Raw genomic sequence first — 23,288 nt, 5'->3', positions numbered from 1 at the left:
CGCCTCTCATTTTTATAAACAATTGCACAGTAGATGTTGGAGCTCACGCCTCAGCTACACGTGAAATCGTTACTGGCTGATGTTCACGCTATAGTTAGTCTGCTTCACCTCAGTGCTACATTCTCATTCTCTGTGAATATATAAACCCGCCTTGAATCTGCTGCCACCATTTGCCCGTTGTGTTTTATCCCAGTTTGAACCCATCCGCATCTATGGCCACGCTCAGAGTGTCTTCTTACCGCAAGCTGTTTGAGGAGGACGGCTGGAGTCGGAATGGAGGCTTGAGTGTGCAGTGTGGGGGCCAGTACCGGGCCTCTGTCAGGTCAGTCTGGGTCTCAAATGACAATTTTTTGATATTAAAATGTTAAAACATGTCTTAATTAAGAAGTTTTTGACGAAAGAAAAATATATGGGTGTCAAGTTCCTCAATCTAGGTTATGAGCTCTATTTAATCGTTGAATAAATGATCAGCACCACACTGCAATGTGGATGTAATATGAGTCTGTTACCACTTTATATGTGGGGTATAAAGAAATGTAACATGTGGCAAACCATTTTATAAATGGTTAGTGATCATAAACGATAAGGGGTGAAGTAAATCGTTGGCTCAGAAGAAAATCGTGTCTGTCGATGACAAATGCCTATTGTGCTCATTGGATAACTCGGTCTCCTCTGCAAAAGTGCACTGAAACGTTTAAAGAATGATGCTGTAGTTTACTTTTCCACAACAGAAGCTCCTCTGAATGTAGCAAATTATTATGTTTCTGTAGACTGTATACATTCATGTGATTTTGTTTAAAATCTTCCACAACCTTGAGTCCAGTCTTCGAAGCTTTATGTCTTTTCAGGGCTGCAGCTGCTGACGATTGTGACTGTGACAAGTTAGACTTTGTCGCTGCGAAGGCTCTAAACAAAGAGGGTCTGCACCAGTTTGTCCAGGATCGCACCATCATCGCTGCCCTCAATGACCGCCTGGTCAGGCTTATTGAGCTGGTGAGTACAAACACTTGCTGCTGCCAGTCACACATCAGCACTTCATTTTGTCCGTGCTGTGTCACGCCTTCGTTCTGTGTGTACCTGCTCTGATTTCATCCCTGTTTATTCTATCTGTGTGTCCTTCAGGCCCATTGCTTTGAGGAGGAGAATGAGTCTCTTGAATATCAGATCATTGAACAAGAGGAGAAGCTGAAAAGTCAGCAAGCGAACTCGAGCGTTACCTCCACTGTGGTGGTGCCTGACTACAGTCTGGATGCAGTGGTGGAAAGACTGCGAAGGCAGAGGGTAGGGTGCTGCTGGGTGTGTCTGTTGCATGCTTTTCTGTGTGATGGCATACCTAAATTAGATCTTCTATCATTTCTTATGCACGCTTCATTCCACCCCATCAATTTGATGTCACTTTGTACAGTGACAGACGAGCTTGATCTATAACCTTGTCAGGATCCATCACTGTAGTCACCATGTCTTCCTGCAGGATGAGATTCTGTGTGACATCGAAGAGCTGCAGAAAGAGCTTGAATGTCTAAAGGAAGAGTATGCGCAGGCTGCACAGCAGAAGATCCTCATTCATCAGGAACGACAAGATGTTGCTGAGGTAACAGTTGTCAACTACTCTGTCTGTAAGCTTTATTTTCCTGTATGAAAGTGTTGACACTGCTTCAGGACCACAGTCAGGAGTAAAACTCTGGTGGGCAAGTATGGAGTAATTCATGTTGTTGTTTATACACCTAAATGTATTAGAAATTATATATGCATGAAATCAGCCAATAAATTCTAAATTCCCCATAAACAGTTACTGAGGACATGATCAAAGTTATCTGCAGTAGCTACAAGTTGTTAGCCTACTTAGCAGGTAGAAAAAATAACATAAAGTGGCACAATAAGGTTCAATGTAAAGGAAAGTAGTAGTTAGTGTTGTGTACATGTTGATATTTGTCTTGAAGTGAGTCTTCTGTATTCAGAATCACATTTGTAACAGGAAACACCCAAGTTCCTCTTCTCATGGTTCAAGTCGGACTGTTAAGTCTGCTGTTACGCCAGCAGCTATTTCTCACAGCAGTAACTTGTAAACAAGAAAAAGGAAAGTAACCAGAGGCAAGGATGCATGAATAACTTACCTAAATAATAGACATTACCAAAAGTAGGTTAATTGTACTGTCAGTACTGAAACAAGAATAATTGGAGTTCTAACCAAGTACTTTAGTACTTAGAATGTTGAAATATTTATTCTCCAGAAAAATGAAATAAAGCTTAGTACAGCTTGATTTTACATCAATGAGTAAACGTAGCAATCATCAATGTGTACGGTAACTGAGATTACATAGAGTTTGATTTGACAACTTTATTGTGACTACGTACACTATAGTGTTATCCTGAATGGTGTCCTTTGAACAGATGACAAGTACAGAAAAAAACAAACAATAATACACCTCATTATTTTACAATATCAGTTCTGTAAATGAACCTCCAACCCTGTAAAAAAGCTACAGAGACTCAAAGCCAACAAACAATGAAACGATTTACTACCATTTGTATTTGCAGATTTAGTGGCTTATTCCAAGGTGTAAAAACTTCATTCACAACTTTCATTCACTGTTTTTCCTTTACAATAACCATACAAACGGCGCAGTTGACCTGCATTCTCTTTCCAACCTGTTAAGCATTCTATGGACTGCTTAACTATTAATTATGAATTGTTCCACAGGTGTAACCTGAATTTTTGCTCCCTCCAAACCAGAGCACTATTGTTGACATTTAAAAAAAAAAAACAAAAAAAAACTTTTTATCTATACTATCTTAATTCCATGAGATCTGCAAGACACAACATATGAAAAAGAATCGACAAAATTGAAGCTGCAGCTACTGGGATGCCCTGATTTGATTGTCCTTCGTATGACCTAAAAACACTGGGTCATATATTTCCCACAATATAACTATTAGTATATTTCATGGGTAAAGTCACACATTTTTCCCACATTACAAGCTTTTAAAGGAAGATTTAAAAAAATGTATGAGTGTGAGTGGCCTTTAAAGAGTAGATTTGGTTGGGACTATATAAATAATTAGTGAGACAGTAGTAATAATAATTATATTGACAGATTTCAATCTGCTTAAAACTTACATATAAACCTAAAAACAGTGCTACTGCTTGTGATCAGACCATTGTTGTGATAATGTCCTTCCAGCACTAGATGGCAGCGGTGTCAAGCCTCTTGGCCTCCTTGTGGACCGGCCTTGGCACAGCTGCTCCTCTGTAGTGTAGCCCAATGGGTGTTGATCACCAGCAGTCGCCCAGTCTGGGCTGGTGGCCCACTGCAACCTGAGCCACCAACTTTTCCAGACCCCCCCCTCCCTCCCTCACACATGCCATAGCCCATCTCCTCCCAGCCGGGCCAGATGCGAGGGAGGCTTTGATTTCTCTCTTACAGATGTAACGCAGGATGTAATACAGTGCCGTAATGTTCCCGCTGGCTCAGTTCTTCGGTTCTGAATTGAAAGCAGCTGCAGGGTGACAAGACTTGGTGGGAAAACGGCAGGGAGGTAGAGGGAAGAGCAGGGATGCGGAGGAGAGGAGCGAATGCTACACAGATCTGCCCACAACAAGCCGCAGCTCTCTAAACACAATGAACAAACCATGTTTGGTTGGTTTTAAAGTGTATGTTTGGCTGTTGTGTTGTTTTCTCTCCTGTGTCATTGTCAAGGCTCACAAATTCCCCCTCTTCATTGTGTCGCTGAGTTTCTGTGGCTGTGATACAACAATGAGTTTGAGTAGATGGATGAAGGGGTCAGCCAGTTTAGCATGTAGTGAGTCCAGCTGCTTTGAAGGTAAAAACAAGGCTTGAAATTACTTTAAAAGACTTAATTTGGTGAGGTACATTAGCTTTCAACCTCACAGGGTCGTATCAGGACACAAAACTAGACGGGCCGCAGCTGCATTAGTGCAAAGCGTCACAAATGAATATTTTCATATTAAAAATGCGTAAAAGGGATGAGGTGTGATGTGGAAGGAGTCGTGTGATGATGAACCAACAGAGAATAATCACCAAAAATCTGCAGCTCCTTTCAGCTCGACACAACCATAGTGTCTTTTAGCTTGTCGTTTTGGTTTCAAGACCCCGTAGTTTGACTGTTTTCTCCTCTCATTACTCTCATAGTTTGCAGCTGCAACATACTGACGAGTTTAGCTGGTCAGCATAGTTTGCAGCTAAAGAGTCGGTTATTTCCCTCAAGAACTGGTGGAGAGTAAAGCAGAGTTTAAAGCAGAGTGAATAATAAACCTAATTTAACGGGTGGACATGAACTTGCATGTGTTTAATGAGGTGGATAAAAACAACTTTGATATTAAATGTGTTTAAAGCTTGTTCCACTGGCGAAAGAACTCAGTTTATACTGTGTTAAAGTTGCGCAGAATGTAATTTCTCTCCAGCTGCTGACTGATACTTGAACACAGTGCAGCAGCAGCAGCAGCAGGACCACAGCAGTTTCGCCTGCTGCTGTACATCAATGACCCTGCCACCCTCCCAGCGAGGATCCACAACTTCACCACCAAACGCTCCCTTCATGTGATCAAATGTAAATGCAGGCACCCACGGTTATTGCATCCAGCACCAATTAGTCTGGTTCTTTTAAAAGAGTAGATGAGCCGAGAACCCCTGCTGGCAAATGGATTGGGCGACAGAGCTTTTGTGTCTAGTTAGCCTCCTTCTCATCTTCCTCCTCCTCCTCCTCCCCTTTCCTCTGCATTGCAGTGTCTACTTGCTGTTCAGTGAAACAGTGGATGTGCTGGTGCTGATGGTTCTTAAAATGGGTGTACAAGGTGGAAAAAAAGACTTTTTTTTCTTTTGTTTCTTCAACCTGTGGTTTGATTTAGTTCCCAAACCGCAGACGGCCCCTCTCAGACACCTCCTGAAATTGAGTTGAACTTCTTTACTTCCAGCATTGTTCTCTGTTAACTTGATTTTCTCTGCAGGAAGTGGATGCTGTGACAGCAGAGTGTTTGGCACTGAGGGAGCAAGTGGCTATCTACGAGGAGCAGCTGGCCAACATGGAGGCCCAGCACAAGACGGTGAGGGAGAGAGAGAGAGAGTGTAGCTGCAGTGTGATGAAACAGGAACAGTTTATAGCCATGGAAATGGTTCAAAATGTAGCACTTAGGTCAGATAGGAGTGTTGGAGGCATGCCCAGATCTGTGGTGACAAACACAGCTCTGATGACCCCAGTCACCTTGCTGAGGAGTTGTAGCCAAGAACAGCCATGTCAACAGAAAAATATGGAGAGAGGATTAAAATGGAAAAGTCTGAAATGGGGCCCTTTTCATTGTTTTGTGCTCAAGAGTCATTATTTTACTGTTAAGGGGATAGGAAGAGATTTTGGGAGATAGACTTATTTTGCTCTCTGTCGGAGCATTAGATTAGAGGACTGAGATCTCATGTTTGTGGGGTAAACATGAAGCTACTGCCAGTTTAGCTTAGCATTAAAACTCAAAGCACCTGGCTTCGTTCAAACCTACCAAAACCTGCCAGTTTTTTTAAAATTCATACGAACACTGAAATGTAAACAGGATAAATTACTATGTGCAACAACAAATTCTTGTTTTTATGCACTATTTTTTGTACATATCAAACAAACAAGACAAAATGTCTCAAATAGTGAACTTTAGCAGTGCTTCTGGGAGATTTTCTTCTAAACAGAGCCAGGCTAGCTGTTTTCCTGTTTCCAGTCGCAATGCTAAGCTATGCTAATTAGCTGTTGGCTGTAGCCTTTCAAAGTTGTTAGACGTCTATACAGACAAAGTCAATAAAAAACACAAATTTAACTGAAAATGTCTCACCTCGAACAACAAGTTTGTTTGCATATCTCTATGAATCGGCAACATGAATCTACACAGGAGAGAATATAAAAGAGAGACTGGAGAAAAATCACAGGAAGAACTAAAGTTTATAATGAGTTCTATGTTCTGACTCGTACTAACCTGAACAAAAACCACAGATTGTTTATAAAGATGGACGTAGCGAGGTGTTGCTCCAGCAATTGTTGTACGATTTGAAGGCAAGAGCTGCGCTTCCTTTCCTTTTTGAGCCAAGACCTTCCAAATATGAAGTGTCTGGAGTGAACACTAGTTTACTGGAAACACAGGAGGATTCACACCTGGGCTAATGTTAGCTACTTTAGCTTTATTGCGCTAGCAGAGCAGTTATCATAATCAGGTGACTTTAAACTTAATGAAATATTATGTGGCAGCATCCTGTGAGACTATTGTTTATGAAACTCTTTAAAAAAACACAATAAATCCATGTGTCTGGAGATTTAATTATTTAACTGAAGATCCAAATGTCCCTTCACAGCTGTCAATCAGTGGCGATACAGCAGACATGTCAGCCCTCTGTAAAGCTTTAGCTCTAATTAATCAAGTGATCATTTCTGAACAGGAGAACTTGAATTTATCGACTGAGACTATAATGGCTCAAATGAAGATGTTGCTTTTTGAATAAGAGTCAACTGGGACCAGCATCGCTTGGAGCAATTGTACTTAAAATTACTTTGAACTGACTTCTGCCTCAAGTCATGGGAGTTGCTTCCACATGCATGCATCTGTTGTTAGCTAGTTTACAGCAAACATCTGTGCAATCTGTAAATTTGTTGTTTGGATCAAATAATCATGCAGTCCAATTTGTACAATATGACTCAAGGCAAAAATGTGCTTCACTTTCTGAGCCCTAATATTTACCAGATGAAAAGGACAGTCGTGTCACTCGTTATGTAATTCTTCGCTGCAAGGCAAATAAGTGCAGCCCAAAATTCTGAACTGCTCCTTTAAAACAAGCACATGTTTGCAACCTTATCCTCCACACATCATATCCTATATCGCATCCACACACACCCTGCTCTCTGCGTCTCGTACAGTTTTCTCCACCTCACCAGGAGATGACAGACGCGCCCCAGTATCAGATCTAGAGGCTGTAGGCAGAGAGAGCGAGGCAGCTGAAGCAGGAGCAACTCCATCACTCTGTGTTTTTCTCTGCAAAGCCAGGCCGCCCGGCGTTTAACACACTCCCTCTGGGACACGCTCGATAACTCACAGTCCGGGAAATGCGGCTGAATACCAAATGAAAACAGAAGTTCCCTTTGTTTTATTAACTGTTGTTATTATCAGCACTTCCAGATACCCCATATTCCCCTGACAAATCGGCAGCCATGTCGTTATTTAGGTGCAGTGAAAAGGAGAAAAATGTTCGACTGCCACTGCAGCTCTGTAGCAGTTCATTTTCTCTGTAATGGATGTGGGGTTTTTACTGAAGGGGCTGCATATTGGAAGCTGAAGACATACATGTTACGGTTTTGTTGTGTGTAAAGTGCATCACCATGTATTGTTAGCGTTTTTTATTTTATTTGCAGCGGTGGAATGTAGTCAAGTACTTTTACTTCTATAGTGTATTTTACATCGCATTATACTTGAGTATTTCATTGACACGTTATGCTTCGACTGTAAAACATTTCAGCAAGAAATGTACTTTTTACTTTAGCTATTAGACAGCTTTGGCTATAGGATGTTTTACAGATCAAGATATACATTGAAAATGCATAAAACATGAAGCATTGTTTTGGATAAAAACACCTAGCAGAACACCCAAGAAATAAAATTATTGCACTCAAAACTAGCTACAACTGTAAAGCTATACAGTGCCGTGAAAAAGTATTTGTCCCCTTCTGGAATTCTTATTTTTAAAAAAGTATTTTCACCATTTAAATGTTTAAGACCACCAAACACATTGAAATATTAGACAAAGATAACCAAAGTAAACACAAAATGCAGTTTTTAAATGATGATTTAGTGTTTTGGGGAAAAAAAATTATCCAAACCTACCTGACTCTATGCGAAAAAGTAATTACCCCCCCTTGTTAAATTATGAATTAACTGTGGCTAATCACGTTTTTTGGAAAGCTTAGTTCAATTTCACTGACCACACCCAAGCCTGATTACCTTTAGACCTGTTCAATCCAGAAATCACTTAAATAGAACCTGTCTGACGAAATGAAGTCGGCCAAAGGATCTCAAAAATCTACAACAAAATGCCGCAATCCAAAGAAATTCAAGAACAGGTGAGAAATAAAGTAATTGACATGTATCAGTCTGGAAAGGGTTATAAAGCCCTTTCTAAAGCTTTAGGACTCCAGAGAACCAAGGCGAGAGCCATTATCCACAAATGGAGAAAACATGGATCAGTGGTGAACCTTCCCAGGAGTGGCCGGCCGACCAAAGTTACCCCAAGAGCACAGCAACGACTCATCCAGGAAGTCACATAGGAACCAGGACAATATCTAAAGAACTGCAGGCCTCCTTTGCCTCAATTCAGGTCAGTGTTCATGACTCAACAATAAGGAGGAGACTGGACAAACATGGCATCCATGGCAGAGTTCCAAGGTCAAAACCACTGCTGATCAAAAAGAACATAAAGGCTCGTCTTACTTTTGCAAACAAACATCTGAATGATCCTCAAGACTTCTGGGAGAATATTCTATGGACTGACGAGACCAAAGTTGAACTTTTTGGAAGGTGGGTGTCTCGTTACATCTGGCGCAAAAGTAACAGCATTTCAGACAAACAACATCATAACAACAATCAAATATGGTGGTGGTAGTGTGGTGGTCTGGAGCTGCTCTGCTGCTTCAGGACCTGGACGACTTGCTGTGATTGATGGAACCATGACTTCTGCTCTCTACCAGAAAATCCTGAAGGACAATGTTCAACCATCAGTTCGTGCCGTCAATCTGAAGCACTCTTGGGTTCTGCAGCAGGACAACGATCTAAAACACACCAGCAAGTTGACTTCTGAATGACTTCATAAAACAAAACAAAATGAAGGTTTTGGAGTGGTCTAGTCAAAGTCTGGACTTGAATTCGATTGAAATCCTGTGGCATGACCTTAAAAAGGCAGCTCATGCTCGAAAACCCTCCAGTATTGCTGAATTAAAACAATTCTGCAAAGAAGAGTGGGCCAAAATATCTCCACAGAGATCTGAAAGACTCATTGCCAGTTCTAGAAAACGCTTGATTTCAGCTGTTGTCTGCTGAGGGTGGCCAAACCAGTTATTAAGTTTAGGGGCAATTACTTTTTCACACAGGGCCACGTGGCTTTGAGTATTTATTTTTTTCCTTTATAAATAAAATCCTCATCTAAAAACTGCATTTTGTTTACTTGGGTTATCTTTGTCTGAGATCTACATTTGTTTGATCTTAAACATTGAAGTGAAAATATATTTAAAAAAAAAACAAAATAAGAATTTGAGAAGGGGGCAAATACTTTTTCATGGCACTGCACTTTTACTTTTAAAGCATTACTAGAAATGGTAATCTAATTGCACAATATGTCATACTACATACTCACAGATGTCGTTTTTTGTGGAGACCTTTACTTGTAGTGAAATAGTTTTAAAGTATGCAGATGTTTCTATATATAGAAGTCATTATATGACTGATTAAAAAAATACTCTGTTAAAAAGTTAAACATTTCTGCATTCAAAATATTAGTTATGTAAAGAGACTAAGTATTATATAAGAAGTATTATCAGAAAAGTGTATTTAAAGTATCACAATCAATGTAGTCCTTGTGAATAACGTTCGTTTTTAAAATTGTTATGCATTATTGATTTATTAAGAGCAGAGTTTTAATGTTGCAGCAGGTCAATTTTAACTACTAGTTTTGTGATTTATCATTGGTAATGCATCACATAATTAAATGTGAGCACCTTTTGTGTAAAGTGCAAATAAAAATGAATACATTCTTTCTGAAATGTAAGTAGTAACAGTGAAAATGGATCTTAAGTATAGTTAATGCATGTATTTAGTTACTTTTCACCACTGAGTATAGTAGTAGAATGTACCTCACTGCAGTGTGATTTTTTAATGTGTTGTATGTTCATGCAGGAAGTGGGGAGTCTGCTGGAGCCAGATGACGGCACTACAGGAGCAGTGGCTTTTAAATTTGGCAGCCCAGACATCACTCCGGCCTTGGATGTAAAGAAGTACTACTGCCAGCTGGCTGAGAGCCTCCAGGTACTGCACAGTGTAGCATAAGACACAAAAACATACCATGAAGACGTTTAGGAACCACAAGGCTGTTTGTGGCTTTAGACACAGTCACATATACATGAATGAACTCTACGCACACCAGCAGCACTCAAGTATTGTATTTAAGTAGAATTTTAATAGACATGAATAAGTTAAGTATATCATCTGTATACCACTTTACATTTCTACTTCACTACCTCTTAGGAGCAAATATCGTACTGTAAAACTGCATGTAGCTTGTCTCACAGCTATCGATAATAGTATATTTTCAGATTGGGATTTCAGATTGTGTTTTTAAAAATGTTGCATTATTTAAGATTAAAGTGTTTTCTAACCTTTTTGACTCTGCTTAGAGCCTTTGTCATGTTCAGATGTCTGTATTCCATATTCCATCCAGATGTCGAGAACATTTTAATGAATTTCCCAGAAAAATACGCAAAAGAAAATGCAAATGAATGCCAGTTACCAATATCAGGAGCCGTGCACGTTGCTATAAACAGCTGGTGAGGCTAATTCTCCAGCTGCTAGAACAAAATTGCAGGAGAACAGGGTGCAATGCAGTTAAAAGAGCCTCTAATCAAGCGTCACACGATGGAAAAACATGTGGCAAGCAAGATGGAAATGTGACATTTCTGTTTCCCTCCTGCGTTAACTTGAGGAGTGTTAGAGTCTCCTTATCGCTCCACAGAGATCTGGTGCTTCTAGTCTGTAGTGCTGGGAAGCTTCAGCCCTGTGCTGAATATCCTGATTCATTCGCTCGAGTTTCACTGCGCTTCATCTCATTTTGTTTTTATTATCACACAAAGATTTCCTCCTCAGCCGAGTGTAAAAACTTTGTTGCAAAGTGTTTTTCAAATTTGCAGTGTTTCCATTCAGACTGTTTTATGCGCAATCACACATTACGAGCTGTTATACCGAAGAGGGATTTTCTCTATTATCTCCTTGCATGGTTGCCAAACTGTTCGTTATTCAGTACTTCAGAGATGCAAATATGCAACTTTCCGCAAATTTGTGTAGCAGGATTTTGTTCTGTCTTACTCCATTAATCAGTACCTTTAGATTTATTTGGGACTATTTTACGGGGACTCGATCAGCTTCCCAGGAGGGGGAACACTGGACTAAACTTTGTAACTGTATATTAAGTAAATGAAACTTATTTTTGACTAACTGTAGCAACAATAATAATACAATAATTCCAATAATTCAAGTTTTACAGAGATGCATCAGTGTTAATAAAACACAGGGTTTATTTCCCCCCTGCAGAACAAATACTTTTATTTCAATGCTTCGAGTACCTTTTTCAGCTCATACTTCTGTAGTTGTACAATTTAACTGCAGGTCTTCCACATTTGATAATGATTATAAAATTCTTGTAGAAATTTAAGTACAAGAGCTGCAACACTGCATCCATGGAGCAGCTCCTCATGCTCCTCCTGATCATGGGATTTCTCCTGTTCTCACCGCATCATCCTCTCTCTGCGCTTCAGAAGCGGCCCGGCCAAGTCCAGACGTAAATCTCAACTTTCACAAATCACACAACGGTACTCGGACTTGTTTTCTTTACCTCTTAACACAACATCAGGGAAGAACTTGAGAATCAGAGCTTTATTTCTGGACCCGAACAGAATGCCTTTGTCCACCTGTGTGTGTGTGTGTGTAGGTGTGTGTGTGTGTGTGTGTGTGTGTTTCAGTGCAGAAGTACTGCATTGGGGTCAGACTGCAGCTCCGGTGGGTCTGACCCCCTCTGGGGTGAGGATGTCTGCCTGGTTCAGAGGTCAGGGCTGTAATCAGACTGCAGGCCGCCTTCCCATGCTCCTGAGCAGCGCTGGAGTGGACGCTGATGTGTGTGTGTGTGTGTGTGTGTGTGTCCTTCATTTGGAGGCATGGCTGAAGGGTATCCGGCATACTTATATAGATGTGCGCCTGCCTCGATGCGTTGTTGTGTTTCTTGTGCCCCCTTTAAACCTCATCTATTCCCTCCCTCCCACTCAGCCTCTTCCCTCGCCAGCTGGACACCGTCCTGTCTGCGTCTGGCCTCGATTACGAGATGCAATTGTCTCAACACTAAAATGATTGCTATTGGTTTTGAACAGTAATGGTGATTGCTGGCTGACTCCCACACACCTGTGCACCCTCATGCTGCTTGTTTCGGCTGCATTTGTTCCATCCAATCATGACTGCGGTGAACGCAAGGAGAGCTTTAACCATCAGCCAGTATGAGAGGCACTGATTGCTCTTTGCTCCCACTGTCAAAGTGCACTTAACTGTCCAAAAGAGAGCACTATCCTCCATGGTCTTCTGCATTTCTACCTTTAAACTGAAAGGTCTAATAGTTGTTTTCATGCATATAAACTTTCACAACTGCACTGACTCCTTCTCTTCTGTCTCTGCAGTATGAGTGCGGTGCATCGTCCTCTGCTGTGCTTCGCAGTGGTGATGGAAAGAAACTGGAAGTGGGAGGAACTGTAGGGTCACCGGTCAAAGACTTGTCCAAGATGACTGATGTCGGAGAGATAAAAATGCTGGTGAGTGGGCTCCTTTTATTCAGTTTTCCTGTTGAAAGGGTCAGTTCACCCAAATTACAAAAATGTGGTACTGGGCCATTACAACCAAAGCATTTCTATTTATATAGCACATTTTAATGTTAATAAACTCTCTGTGCTTTACAATAATACAGATCAGTTTAGTTTTATTTGCTATGATTTTGAGATAATCACCTCTTATATCTCCCAAATCTGAAAAAAAAAAAGAGTATTGCAGACCTGGGCGGTGAGCAAGCTGATTGGTTGAAACAAACAAGAGTCATCTTAGTTGTACATGCAAGTATAAAAATAAGAGAAATAAGCCCTATGCAGGTTTGTGTCACTCATGAATGTATTAATAGAACTGGATACTGTGACACCACTCAGGCTTGGAGCTAATGTTTCATAATGGAAAGTCTGTAGACTGAGCGGGAACCTGCAGGTGGAGCAAGCAGAGGAAAGCGCTAATGTGCATGTGCACTGGGCAGCACAATGCGGGGGCTAGAAAAGTTTTTCTGTTCATGTACCAGGTGAGCGATTTTCATTCAACCAGCGTGCGCCATCTTTCCAGTATCCAGTTTCCTTTAATACAGCCATGGCACAAGCACAATCCAAAGATGCACGTTTCAGCCTTAAATGAAGAGTTCAACATTTTGAGAAATAGACATACAAGCTTTCTCGTTGAGAATTAGAAGAGACGACCAATAATACAAATTAAATATGAAGCTACAGCCTGCGGCTGGTTAGCTTCATGTTGCACAAAGACTGGAAAAGCTGCAACACAACTAGCCTGGCTCCCTTTAAAAATAACAACATCCTCATATTAGAACCTTTAAAGTTTACCAGTTAACATGCTATTAGCTGTTTGTTTACTGTGCAAAGAAACGGAAGTGTAAAAACGACAAGCTGAGGTTTTATGAGGGTTTATGTGCCCACTGTTTTTTTTTGTCTGGGTACAGTTGCTTTCTGAAGTTTATTTGTCAGCATCAGCCTGCCCCCCTCCCCAATTTCCAATCTTTAGGCTAAGCTTAGTTAGTTAACTTTTCTTGGTAATCTCATATTACTGTGCAGGCATGAGAGTGCTATTCAATCGCTTATCTAGCTCTGAGTGATAAAGTGAATTTCCCCTAAATGCAAGTATTGCTTTAAGAAACAGCCCAGGGTGACGAGATTTATTCACTGTTGCCAAATGCTTCCTTATCAGGAATCCAAAGGAAAATTTGGATTTGTTGGGTTTCTCTGTTTAATTTTGCTCACTAAGTGTCTTGAGATGACATATGTTGTGAATTAGTTATATATAAATAAAATAAAATTGGAATTGAATTGAATCCACAGTTTTGGGAACACTCTTTACAGGTTGTCATGTCAGTGAATTATTCAAATGTAGTTTTTCAACTCTTCACTGCTAAAACTGTTTTGACTTCTGCTTCTACAGCTTCTGGAAGTACAAAGTCAAAACTGTCTGCATGACTAGCAACACCTACTGCCGAGTAAGAAAACGTATATTTTTGAGGGGTTAACTGACCCTTTCATCCTCATGTCTACACATCATTTAAATCCTTTGGTTACTGCCTACTGATTCAGATCTTCCCAAGATACATTTTCAACCTCTTTACTGACAAAAAACAGTGGAGTCTTACAACCCACGACCGACTCGGCATCGTCCATCAGCTCTTAAATCAGACATAATGGTGAAAATGAATGGTTTCCCACAGCAGGCGAAGGGAGTGGAGGACAGCTGAGTGACAGCAGAGCAACAGTGTGGGAGATCCTGCTGACCAGAGTGTTTATTCTGCGGACACTTTCAGCAGGAGATGTGAAGGGCTCGGCTGCAGCTCAGACAGGATTTATTGCCCTCTGTGTCCTCAGTTATTAAGTACAGTCTTTCAGAGCGCCTGCAGCGTCATAAACGTCTTAAAACTTCACACGCACACACTGACTGTGGACTTCTTCTGTAACTTGAAAAGAGGAAATAAACCTTCATCTGATATTTTTTATCCAGCCAGCAAAAAAAGAAATGCCGGGAAAGCAAGGGACCTTTAAATGAGACAGATGGCAAAGTGCGGCATCAATAAAGACACGAACCAGGTAAACTGGTGACTCAGGTTAAATCACCGGATAACTCCAGGAAACAGAGACTACCTCCTCTTAGTCTACCTTGGTCTCTTTACATCCATCAGTGGCCTGACCACAGCTGGCACCTAACCACATCTGTAACAAACATGCTGGTTTGGTTCTCATTACTGTGACTGTGGCTCTACCTCCAGCTCTTTAAATAAACAGTGAGCCTCTGTAGCCACAGCAGAACTCTCCCAACATCATCTACTTTTCTCTAATATGCAGCACACAAGCCCCAGTTCAGCTCAATCCAGCCTGACGGATGGACAGCACGGCTTGATCTGCTCTGTTTCCTCTCTCGCCTGTGATGGATGCCTCGGGTCTGGTTTCTCACTGAGACACAACATGGCCAAACAAACAGATTGCAGTGAAATCAGCCCTGACACAGAAATGTATATAATAGAGCCGGCACTGATGGGGTTGTACGCCGCTACTCGCCTACACATGCACGACCAGACTCCACTTATCATGACAGGGAGAATGAAGGAGTGTGTGAGTAAGTGACTCGACCAGTTTGGGAAGTCGTCATCAGTCTGTGAGTAGTAACCGGGTCGTCTTTTGCTCACATGATCTTGCTGAAAGACGAGCAGGACCGCCTGGATCCCCATCTGGCTTTGACAGTTAATTGTTGAACTTCTGTGATTGCTGTAATTACTCACGGCAGGACATCACAGCCTGAGATATCGGGGGGAGGGATGTTCCTCAGTTAGTTTGTAGTAGAGGTAAAGTAACCTGTTCTGTCTGTGTTTGCTGGGTTAATTGGCACACTTACGCTTTAGTTAGTTGAAGCACAATTTTGGCTATGTTTTCTTATTCCTAAACACTAAGTACAGCTGAAGCTGATGGAAATGTGTTCAATTTGAAGGTATTAAATCACAAACTGAATTGTTGGAGAAATGAAAATATTGATGTGATGATGGCTTTAGATGAAAACTGAGGAGATCACCAAAATAAATACACTTCCTCCTGACGGGGGTGTGAGTGTGTGAACCAAATTTCTTTGCAATCCATCCAATATATGCTGAAATATTTCACCTTAAAACCACAAACCTTGTCATGGCACTGGATACAATGTCAGGCATCACCCAAGTAAGAAGTAGCCCTCATCTGGAAACAATGAATGTCTGTAAAAACCTTTGTAGCAATCCATCCAGTATACACTGAGATATTTCAGTCCGGACCAGACTGGTGGACCATTATGTCAAGTTCCTGCTAACACGGCTAAAAAGACACTAATGAGACCAAAACGAAACTTAAAGCAGAGTAAATATAGGAATTGTGGTTGTCAGGTGGCCAGAAATGTGACTCAGATTACTCTGTTTTCTAGATATCTCTATAGGGAGATATTTAGCAGCTAACACTGTAACAAGCGGAATATTGTATGTTAGATTTTGGGTATTTAATTATCATTTCATGTAGAAATCTGGTTTAAGGACAAGGCTCACCAGAACATGAAGCTCCTCTGCTCAAGTGTTCTTCAGCTGCTCGTCTTGAACTGAAAATGACCACAAAGAGAGAATATTATGTTGTAGTCTAACATCAGCACAAAAGAGTGGTGTGTTTTGCAGACACATTTTGAAAGAATAATTGCTGTTTTTCTATATTTCTGTAGATTTCAGAGCTGCAAAAGGAGCTTGCTGAGCTGGAGAAGTGTAACGAGGAATTGGAGGATGAGGCTGAGATGAAGAAAGCTGCCTACATAGACGAGATTGCTGAGTTAGAGGTATGAGAGTGGATGGATTAATGTAATCATGACCTGTAATGGACCGGTGGTTTGGGCTAATTCTGTCATTTAATCTCATCTTCTACGGCCCACCCTGTGCTGTGTGTACGTGCACGTTATTTAGTGTACCATAGACGAAATGAGGCAGAAGGAGGCCGACCTCAAAACACAGATGAAGGAGCAGTGTGAGGACTATAAGGAGCTGCTCAGTGAGAAGATGGCCAGAGACATGGAGATTACTGCCTACAGGTCAGACACTGTGATGTGATAAATCTGGTTAAGGTTGTTTTTACTTACTGTACAAAACTGCACTGAATAACAGATAGTTCACACTTCAAAGTGCAAGAAAAAAACAGATGATCTGATAAGATTTCCGTCGGTGATGAGAGAACAAACACAGCTGATCCACCTAAAGGTATTTGGCATTGCACTAGACAATCTGATACATAATGACCAATGAGCCTCCAGAAGATTTCATCAATAAAATGTACACAAAGCTAGACATAGTTTTTAGCTTATTGGTTTTTATAATATACATAAATGGACAAAAATAAAAAATCTGGACTTTATCGCATATGTAGTAAGAAATGTGAAATGCAGCAAAGAAAAAAAAAGGCAAAAATTAGACTGAATTAGTATTTAAACATGTTTACATGGTGCAAAGACCTGTATACATTCATTTACTGTGCATAACCAGCAACTGTATGTATAAAACATAACTCCCTTTACTGTGGAAACATAATAATCAAAGTCCGGTAAGCTGTTTGTAGAGAGCTAAGCTAACATTTATGCTGCTTTCCATTGACCTTGTCAGTTGAGGCTGGATGACATCACACTGATTTGAATTTGTTCTTGTACAAGTCAAGTTTTCAGGTAAGCAATTGTTGGCAATACCAGTGTACAATGATGGATTATGCTTTAATTTGCACGTACAAATTTACATAGCAACATGTCCACTGTTAGAAGTTGGACAGTTTGGACTGTGCTGTGTTCAATTGATTTAATGAGACACGAATAAGACAGGATTGCTAATAAACAGGACATTGTTACAGCTTTACTGCTGTTGAGATGCTGAGCAGCCATCTTGGATTTTGAGGTTATGTTGGTGAAGTTCTTTTACTTTTCGGGCCAAAAAGTTTGACGACAAGTGGCGTTCCAGTTGAAATTTTCTGACTAGGAACTCAGAAATTATGACTTGACTGGAATTACATCATGATTCAACATTAAATAAAGCTTCACTGCACTGTAGTTACCCTCAGACAAATGTAGCAAGCAAAGCCACACCAAAACAGCAAAAGTGATTTACTACATCAGAAGGAACTTCACTCACTCAATTATTTGTTTAATGTTTAATTTTACTCATAACCCAACAGACAGTGAAAAATCCATAGCTAGCAAGTAGCTATCTGCTAGCTCTTGTTTGAATAGTGCACTAAGTACTAGTTCAGCATGTCACAGTCACAAACATGTGCCCATATCAAATACTATTATATATCCCTGTGTAGCAGTGGCTTCACAATCTTTAAGAAATTGTTGTCCATGTTGACAATACCACGCAGCTTTATGAATAAAAAAGGTTCATTAATGAAAAGCTGTTTGATTCAAAAGCAGTGACAATAAGACCAGTTCCGATTCTCACAGTTAAATAGAGACTCAGTTTTTACATTAAATAATTTGACCTCAAATATCTGGCCCTTACGATTTTAAATCCTTTTTCTTAGTAATTTAATGTAACAGGTTACAATATGAAGACGCGCTGTATTCAACAGTGCCCTTTAGATGATTTCTTTTAAGGATGGGAACAACCTTTCCTCCTGGGATAGACTTTACAGCAGTAATTACATTTTAACCGAAAGACCTTATGTGCTACAGCAGACCATAATGTATGAGTGCCGATCCACGTCTCGTTTGCACATTTTGAAATGAAGAGGTGCCATAAACACAAACCTCACTGTGATCCTCTGAGCCTTCACGACTCTCATAATTTAATAGAGCTGCGGGTTGTTATTCTTAAGTGAGAACAGTAAAATTTTAACACGCACACTCTGACATGTGCAGCGAGGTTTATACCAGGGACATGAGAAGATTTTTGGATAGTGCGGTTTAACTGACTGTCAGGCGAGAGAACAGCCATGTCTGCTGGAGGTTTTCATTCCAACTAAAACACCGCACCAGGTTATTTCACTGATTAGTTTGCCTTCCCCTGTTAAAGGTGTTCAAGTCTAAAGCTGTGGTATCTGATTGCAATTAAAGTCTACAGACTCAAAGCCTTTCCTGACATGTATGGTGGATTCCCATCCCTGTGGTAGGGGGTCAAATGAAAACAGACGTCCCCTACGGTGCTCAATAAAGTGCCACATATTATTTAAACATGTCAAGAGGAGTGAAGTGTTCAGGGGCAAATAATGGACCTGGGATGGTTTCATTAAATTTAAATTAGCTGTTTACGTTTGACATTCTTCACTTATGAGCAAATCACCGATAACTGTTAAAATGACCACTCAGTGTCCGTTCTCGTTCTACAAAAACAGCACTGTGAATAATAGGAGGATTATTTCCGTAAGATCCTGTGTATGAGTCCAGTATTGTCCGAGCATCTCATTCAATGTCACCTGGACATCCGCAGTGTCCGTTTAAGATATTCCTGCAGACAAAGGGCTGACATCAGGGGCCAGCTGAGGTCACAGGAAACGGCTTCTGAATATGATGCAGTTTCCTTTATACGACCTTGAAGACGTTTCATGTCATTCCCCGCATTCATTGAAGTTGTTTAACCATCTGCCATCCTGGTATGTGGACTGACGCATTTCAGCCATCCCATGCCACTGATACAGACTTCCTCCTGGTCTCTTCCATCACCCATCCAACTGCATCTGACCCCCAGGGGGCCCCGCTGCAGGCCTGAGCTCAGACCCTCAAAATACCTCATTAGAATGGGCAAAGAGGACCTCACACTGTCAGTGCTGTGAGCTGGGCCACTGCCAGCTCTACTCCATGCCAGCCTGTTAATGTCAGCCCACCCCAACCCCCCCCTTACGCACATTTACAAATTCGCCACAGTTTTAATTCCCTCTCATTACCCAGCAGACTGTCCCAAAGACATTTAAAGCACAGGAAAGGCACACAGTCAATGCCAACTTTCTTCCTCCCTTTTCTCTATTTACTGGATGTTTTGTCATCCGTGATTAAAGCCATGAATAAGAAATGAAAATGGTGGTTGTTTATTCTCTCCGTGCCGTGGCAAACTGTCTGCACAACAGACCCTAATGACCCCAGGTTGCCATTACCGCGTGGCTTATCGCCTGTGAAAGCATCTCAGAGCAGTTTGAGCAGATGCTCTCTGCTTTAGCTTGCTGCTGATGCGAACCATGTTACACTATAATACATTCTGCTGTTCTTTGTGGTCTCGTCACGCTGCTGCAATATACGGCAACAAGTGGCTCCACTAAGGACATTTTCCTTTTTACTTTAACCTATACACTAGGCCCTATCTTAAAGCTGCTATAATTACTGCTTGTATTGTAACAATATGACTCGAATTACTCTCCCTCAGCTCCTTTGAGCTTTATAGCAGCTTTCAGCTCATTTTTGGGGGTTTTCCAGCCTGAAAATTGTATATTTAGGTTCATTGGCACCTTTCTTTTCTCTTCTATGACAATAAACTGAAGATCTTTATATTGTGGATAAATAAGACAGTTGAAGATCATGGGCGTCATTTTCTGGCAGTTTAAACAGCAAACAACTGATAATTCATATAGAATTGACATTGCAGACAATCGTTAGTTGCAGCCTTAAATCACACTGCTCTCATCCCCAGTGGTTCAAGTTCAGCTGTTGTCAGTAAATTAACTCTAAAAACCTACTGTGTGCTGTTTTCCTCCGGAGTTAAGAATGAAACTAAAAACCGAGTTTAAGAAAGAGGAAATATTAGACTTAAATTCTTGAAGCAGAAACAAAAACATGACTTCATATGACGGTAATGTTACTCTGTGTCTGCTGGTTGCCAAAATGTTCATCATATAATCAGATATAATAAATTATAATATGTCAGTTTTGTGATCACAAGTGACTAGAAAATATACTTTGTACTACATTTTTTAAAAATATGCTACTAAAGCAGCAATTCACTAACATATGATGAACACATTTATGATAATTGCATGATGGTTTTTCAACACTGATCCAACAGCCTCATCACAAGGACCATTAAGTGGTATTAAGTCTTCATCCACAGAAAGCCTGCCAGTTATCATGTGCATTGTACGCTGGAAGGACTTCTCTTTGATGACGGCTTAAAAGCTGAGTTTCAGAGTTCATTCTTTAGCCTGGAAATGGCACTCCAAGATCCATGTTCAAGGTTTATGATCAAAAGCTCCAGAACAGCTACCAAATGAACGCGAGCTGAAATGATTAGTCAAAAGCAAATTCAAATTTCAGCCACACTGAATGTAATTACTTATTCAACAAATTTTTCAAGCATAATGTCAGATCTTGTAAATAATCTTGTGTAAATAAAAGCAATATGAATTTTTCTTTTTCTTTTTTTAAAAACTATTTTCTGACATTTTCTAGCCCAAAATACTGATGTAATTGGAAAATGAAAACCTTTCAGTTCTGTGTGTAGTCACCTCAGACTAACCGTGCTTATCATCTCTACCTGTAAGAGTTATAACCTGCATGTTATGTTTTTATGTATTTCTGTGGTTCAGGAGTCTGGTGGAGGAAGAGGAGGAAAGACTGTGCGGCCTCTGACTTTACCCTGAAGAGTCAGACTGACTGGCTGGAGTGTGGCTGGATGTTCTCTGACAGATGGATTAGAAAACAGACAAAAGAGAAACAAGAAAAAACAGACCCCAAATCAGCACTTCAATTAATGCCAAGGTAACAGTGCAGCAATTTGAGCAGATGTAAACTTATCATGACAGATTAATGCCGTCTGGAGGCCTAAGTTGGGTCACTGATAACAGGTCACTGCCACATGACCCCGAGGACTCCAAGAAAGATTGAGCTGTCTAAACCTGGTGGGAGGATGAGGGCTGTGCGATGAGTGCGAATCCATTCAGTGTCTGGCAGGGATATTGCCTTAAGTGGGTTTTATCTTCACCAGCACACTGATGTGATTCATAAATGTTTAGTTCCCTCTTTGTTGAACAAGTTGAACACACAAGCCAAACTGTGCGTCTCTGTGGAGTCGTTCCCGCTCTGATACCACCTCGTCCATCACTCAAACTTTGTCTGATTACCAGCTCTTAACCTGTGACCCCTTCACTGTTAACAAACATATTGACAGCTCTCTGCTCAGTAACTAAAAGCATCTCGCCGTCCCTTTGCTTTTACAGTCATGCGTTTTTGTGTTGGTTTTGACAGTCAAGTGTGCAGTGCGCTGTGTTTGCTTTTCAAATGGTTCATGAAGTTGTTTTTTCGCAGCTCTTTCAAAATGAGCACCTGGGTCTTTCTGCAAGAAAAGTCTGTGTGATTCATTATTTGGTCTTTGAACAGCAATGTCCCAATTTGCTGTCATTTCAGAAATAAGCATTTGGTAATGCATTCCTCAGTAATCTTTTCCTTATTTCCTAGATGACGTTAAAGCTGTGTGTGATAAATCATTTTTGGTTCTTGCCTATGCACAGGCATCAAAATGTACTTTAGATTTAAATTAAATAAAAGTGGTTGCTTGAGAGATCACCTCGTACTGTGTGATTTCTTTAGTTTCATGAGAACTGCTGGTGAATCCTTGGGCTTAAGACTTTCCCCACACTGTACAACTATGCAGAGAGCAAAGTGATTTATGTTCAGTGATCCTTCTTTCATTCATCTTCATGCTTAACGTGAGATTTGAACATTCCCAGCTATTAACGATCTCAAAGGCTTGTTAGCTCTGCCATAAAGATGAAAAATGCTGCTAATAACGGATCAGATAAGATTAGACACACTCAGTGAACTTGTGGTGATGAGGAGTTAGCCTCTGTAATAATTGAGTTCAGTGTCTGGAGAAGGAGCTGGGTGGCTGCAGCGACTTGTTTAATTGTTCCGACATGAAACATGGTCGACTCGGGAAGAAGAAGAGGACCAAGAAGTTTTTTATTTCCTCTTGGTTGGACTCTATGTGTCTTACAGACAAATATAAAGTTTCATAATGACTCATTGTTCCTGATTTCATGTTTCTGCACTGTCTTCATCTGGTGGTAAACATTTAAGTATTTAAGAAAATAGAAAAAGGAGAATAATTCCTCTTAGAGTTGTGTTTAGCCCCTTTTATCTGTGTGGACTTTTTTTTTTTTTTAAATGTAAGAAAAATGCAGAACCTCCATAGTTACTTTTAATGTTTTTGAAAATTCCACCTCCGTTCTGCTCTTGCACATTATGACTCTATACAGGAAACATGATCTTTACACACTTTTACTCGTTTTCTCACACAGAACAAGTAACCGTAGTGACCAGTCAGTCAAATATCATAATATTACACTTGGGCTGGAGAGAAGAAAACACATTTTTTAGTCTCACTCAAGTGAGTTACCAACGGCAAACTGTAAAGACGATTAAATATAGGTAATTTCATGAACCCCAAACAAGCCAGCAGCCTGAACAACGAACATTTGAATGAAAAAGACATGTTATTATCATTGTTTTACACAGAATAAAGAACATTTGAAGTCCACAGCCACGCTAGCAGCACTATGAGGCTATACAGCACATCAACATGTTCAGTTTTAAAACACTGATAGTCAACATGCAAAATATTAAGTTTAACATGTGAACAGTATTTTACAAATCGACATTTTAACCACGTGATCAGTGTTGAGAAAACTAACCATTACACCTTCCTGATTAATAAAATAATTACATTAGTCATCAGGAC

General features: G+C 40.5%; 1 protein-coding gene across 1 annotated transcript; it reads left to right on the top strand.

The window, feature by feature from the left end:
* The first annotated feature begins 212 nt into the window (after window positions 1-212).
* Window positions 213-22,109, top strand: vimr2 (vimentin-related 2). Its single transcript, XM_008275785.1, has 10 exons — window positions 213-322; window positions 849-993; window positions 1,123-1,281; window positions 1,472-1,591; window positions 4,967-5,062; window positions 9,923-10,051; window positions 12,460-12,591; window positions 16,319-16,429; window positions 16,554-16,678; window positions 21,139-22,109. Exons 1-10 carry the CDS (start codon window positions 213-215, stop codon window positions 21,179-21,181), a joined length of 1,170 nt encoding a protein of 389 aa, XP_008274007.1. The 3' UTR covers window positions 21,182-22,109.
* Window positions 22,110-23,288: the final 1,179 nt, after the last annotated feature.

The sequence above is a fragment of the Stegastes partitus genome, unplaced genomic scaffold, assembly GCF_000690725.1.
Source record: "Stegastes partitus isolate 25-593 unplaced genomic scaffold, Stegastes_partitus-1.0.2 Scaffold2, whole genome shotgun sequence".
Taxonomy (NCBI): domain Eukaryota; kingdom Metazoa; phylum Chordata; class Actinopteri; family Pomacentridae; genus Stegastes; species Stegastes partitus.
The sequence above is the reverse complement of the archived record's forward strand: the minus strand, read 5'-3'. Positions and strand labels throughout refer to the sequence as shown.

What these genes read in the sequence shown, in the direction of transcription:
- vimr2 (XM_008275785.1), top strand. Translation starts at nt 213, where the DNA reads ATGGCCACGCTCAGAGTGTCTTCTTACCGCAAGCTGTTTGAGGAGGAC. An exon ending in CAGTACCGGGCCTCTGTCAG is followed by an intron (nt 323 to 848) that starts GTCAGTCTGGGT and finishes ATGTCTTTTCAG; the next exon opens with GGCTGCAGCTGCTGACGATT. An exon ending in AACGACAAGATGTTGCTGAG is followed by an intron (nt 1,592 to 4,966) that starts GTAACAGTTGTC and finishes TTTTCTCTGCAG; the next exon opens with GAAGTGGATGCTGTGACAGC.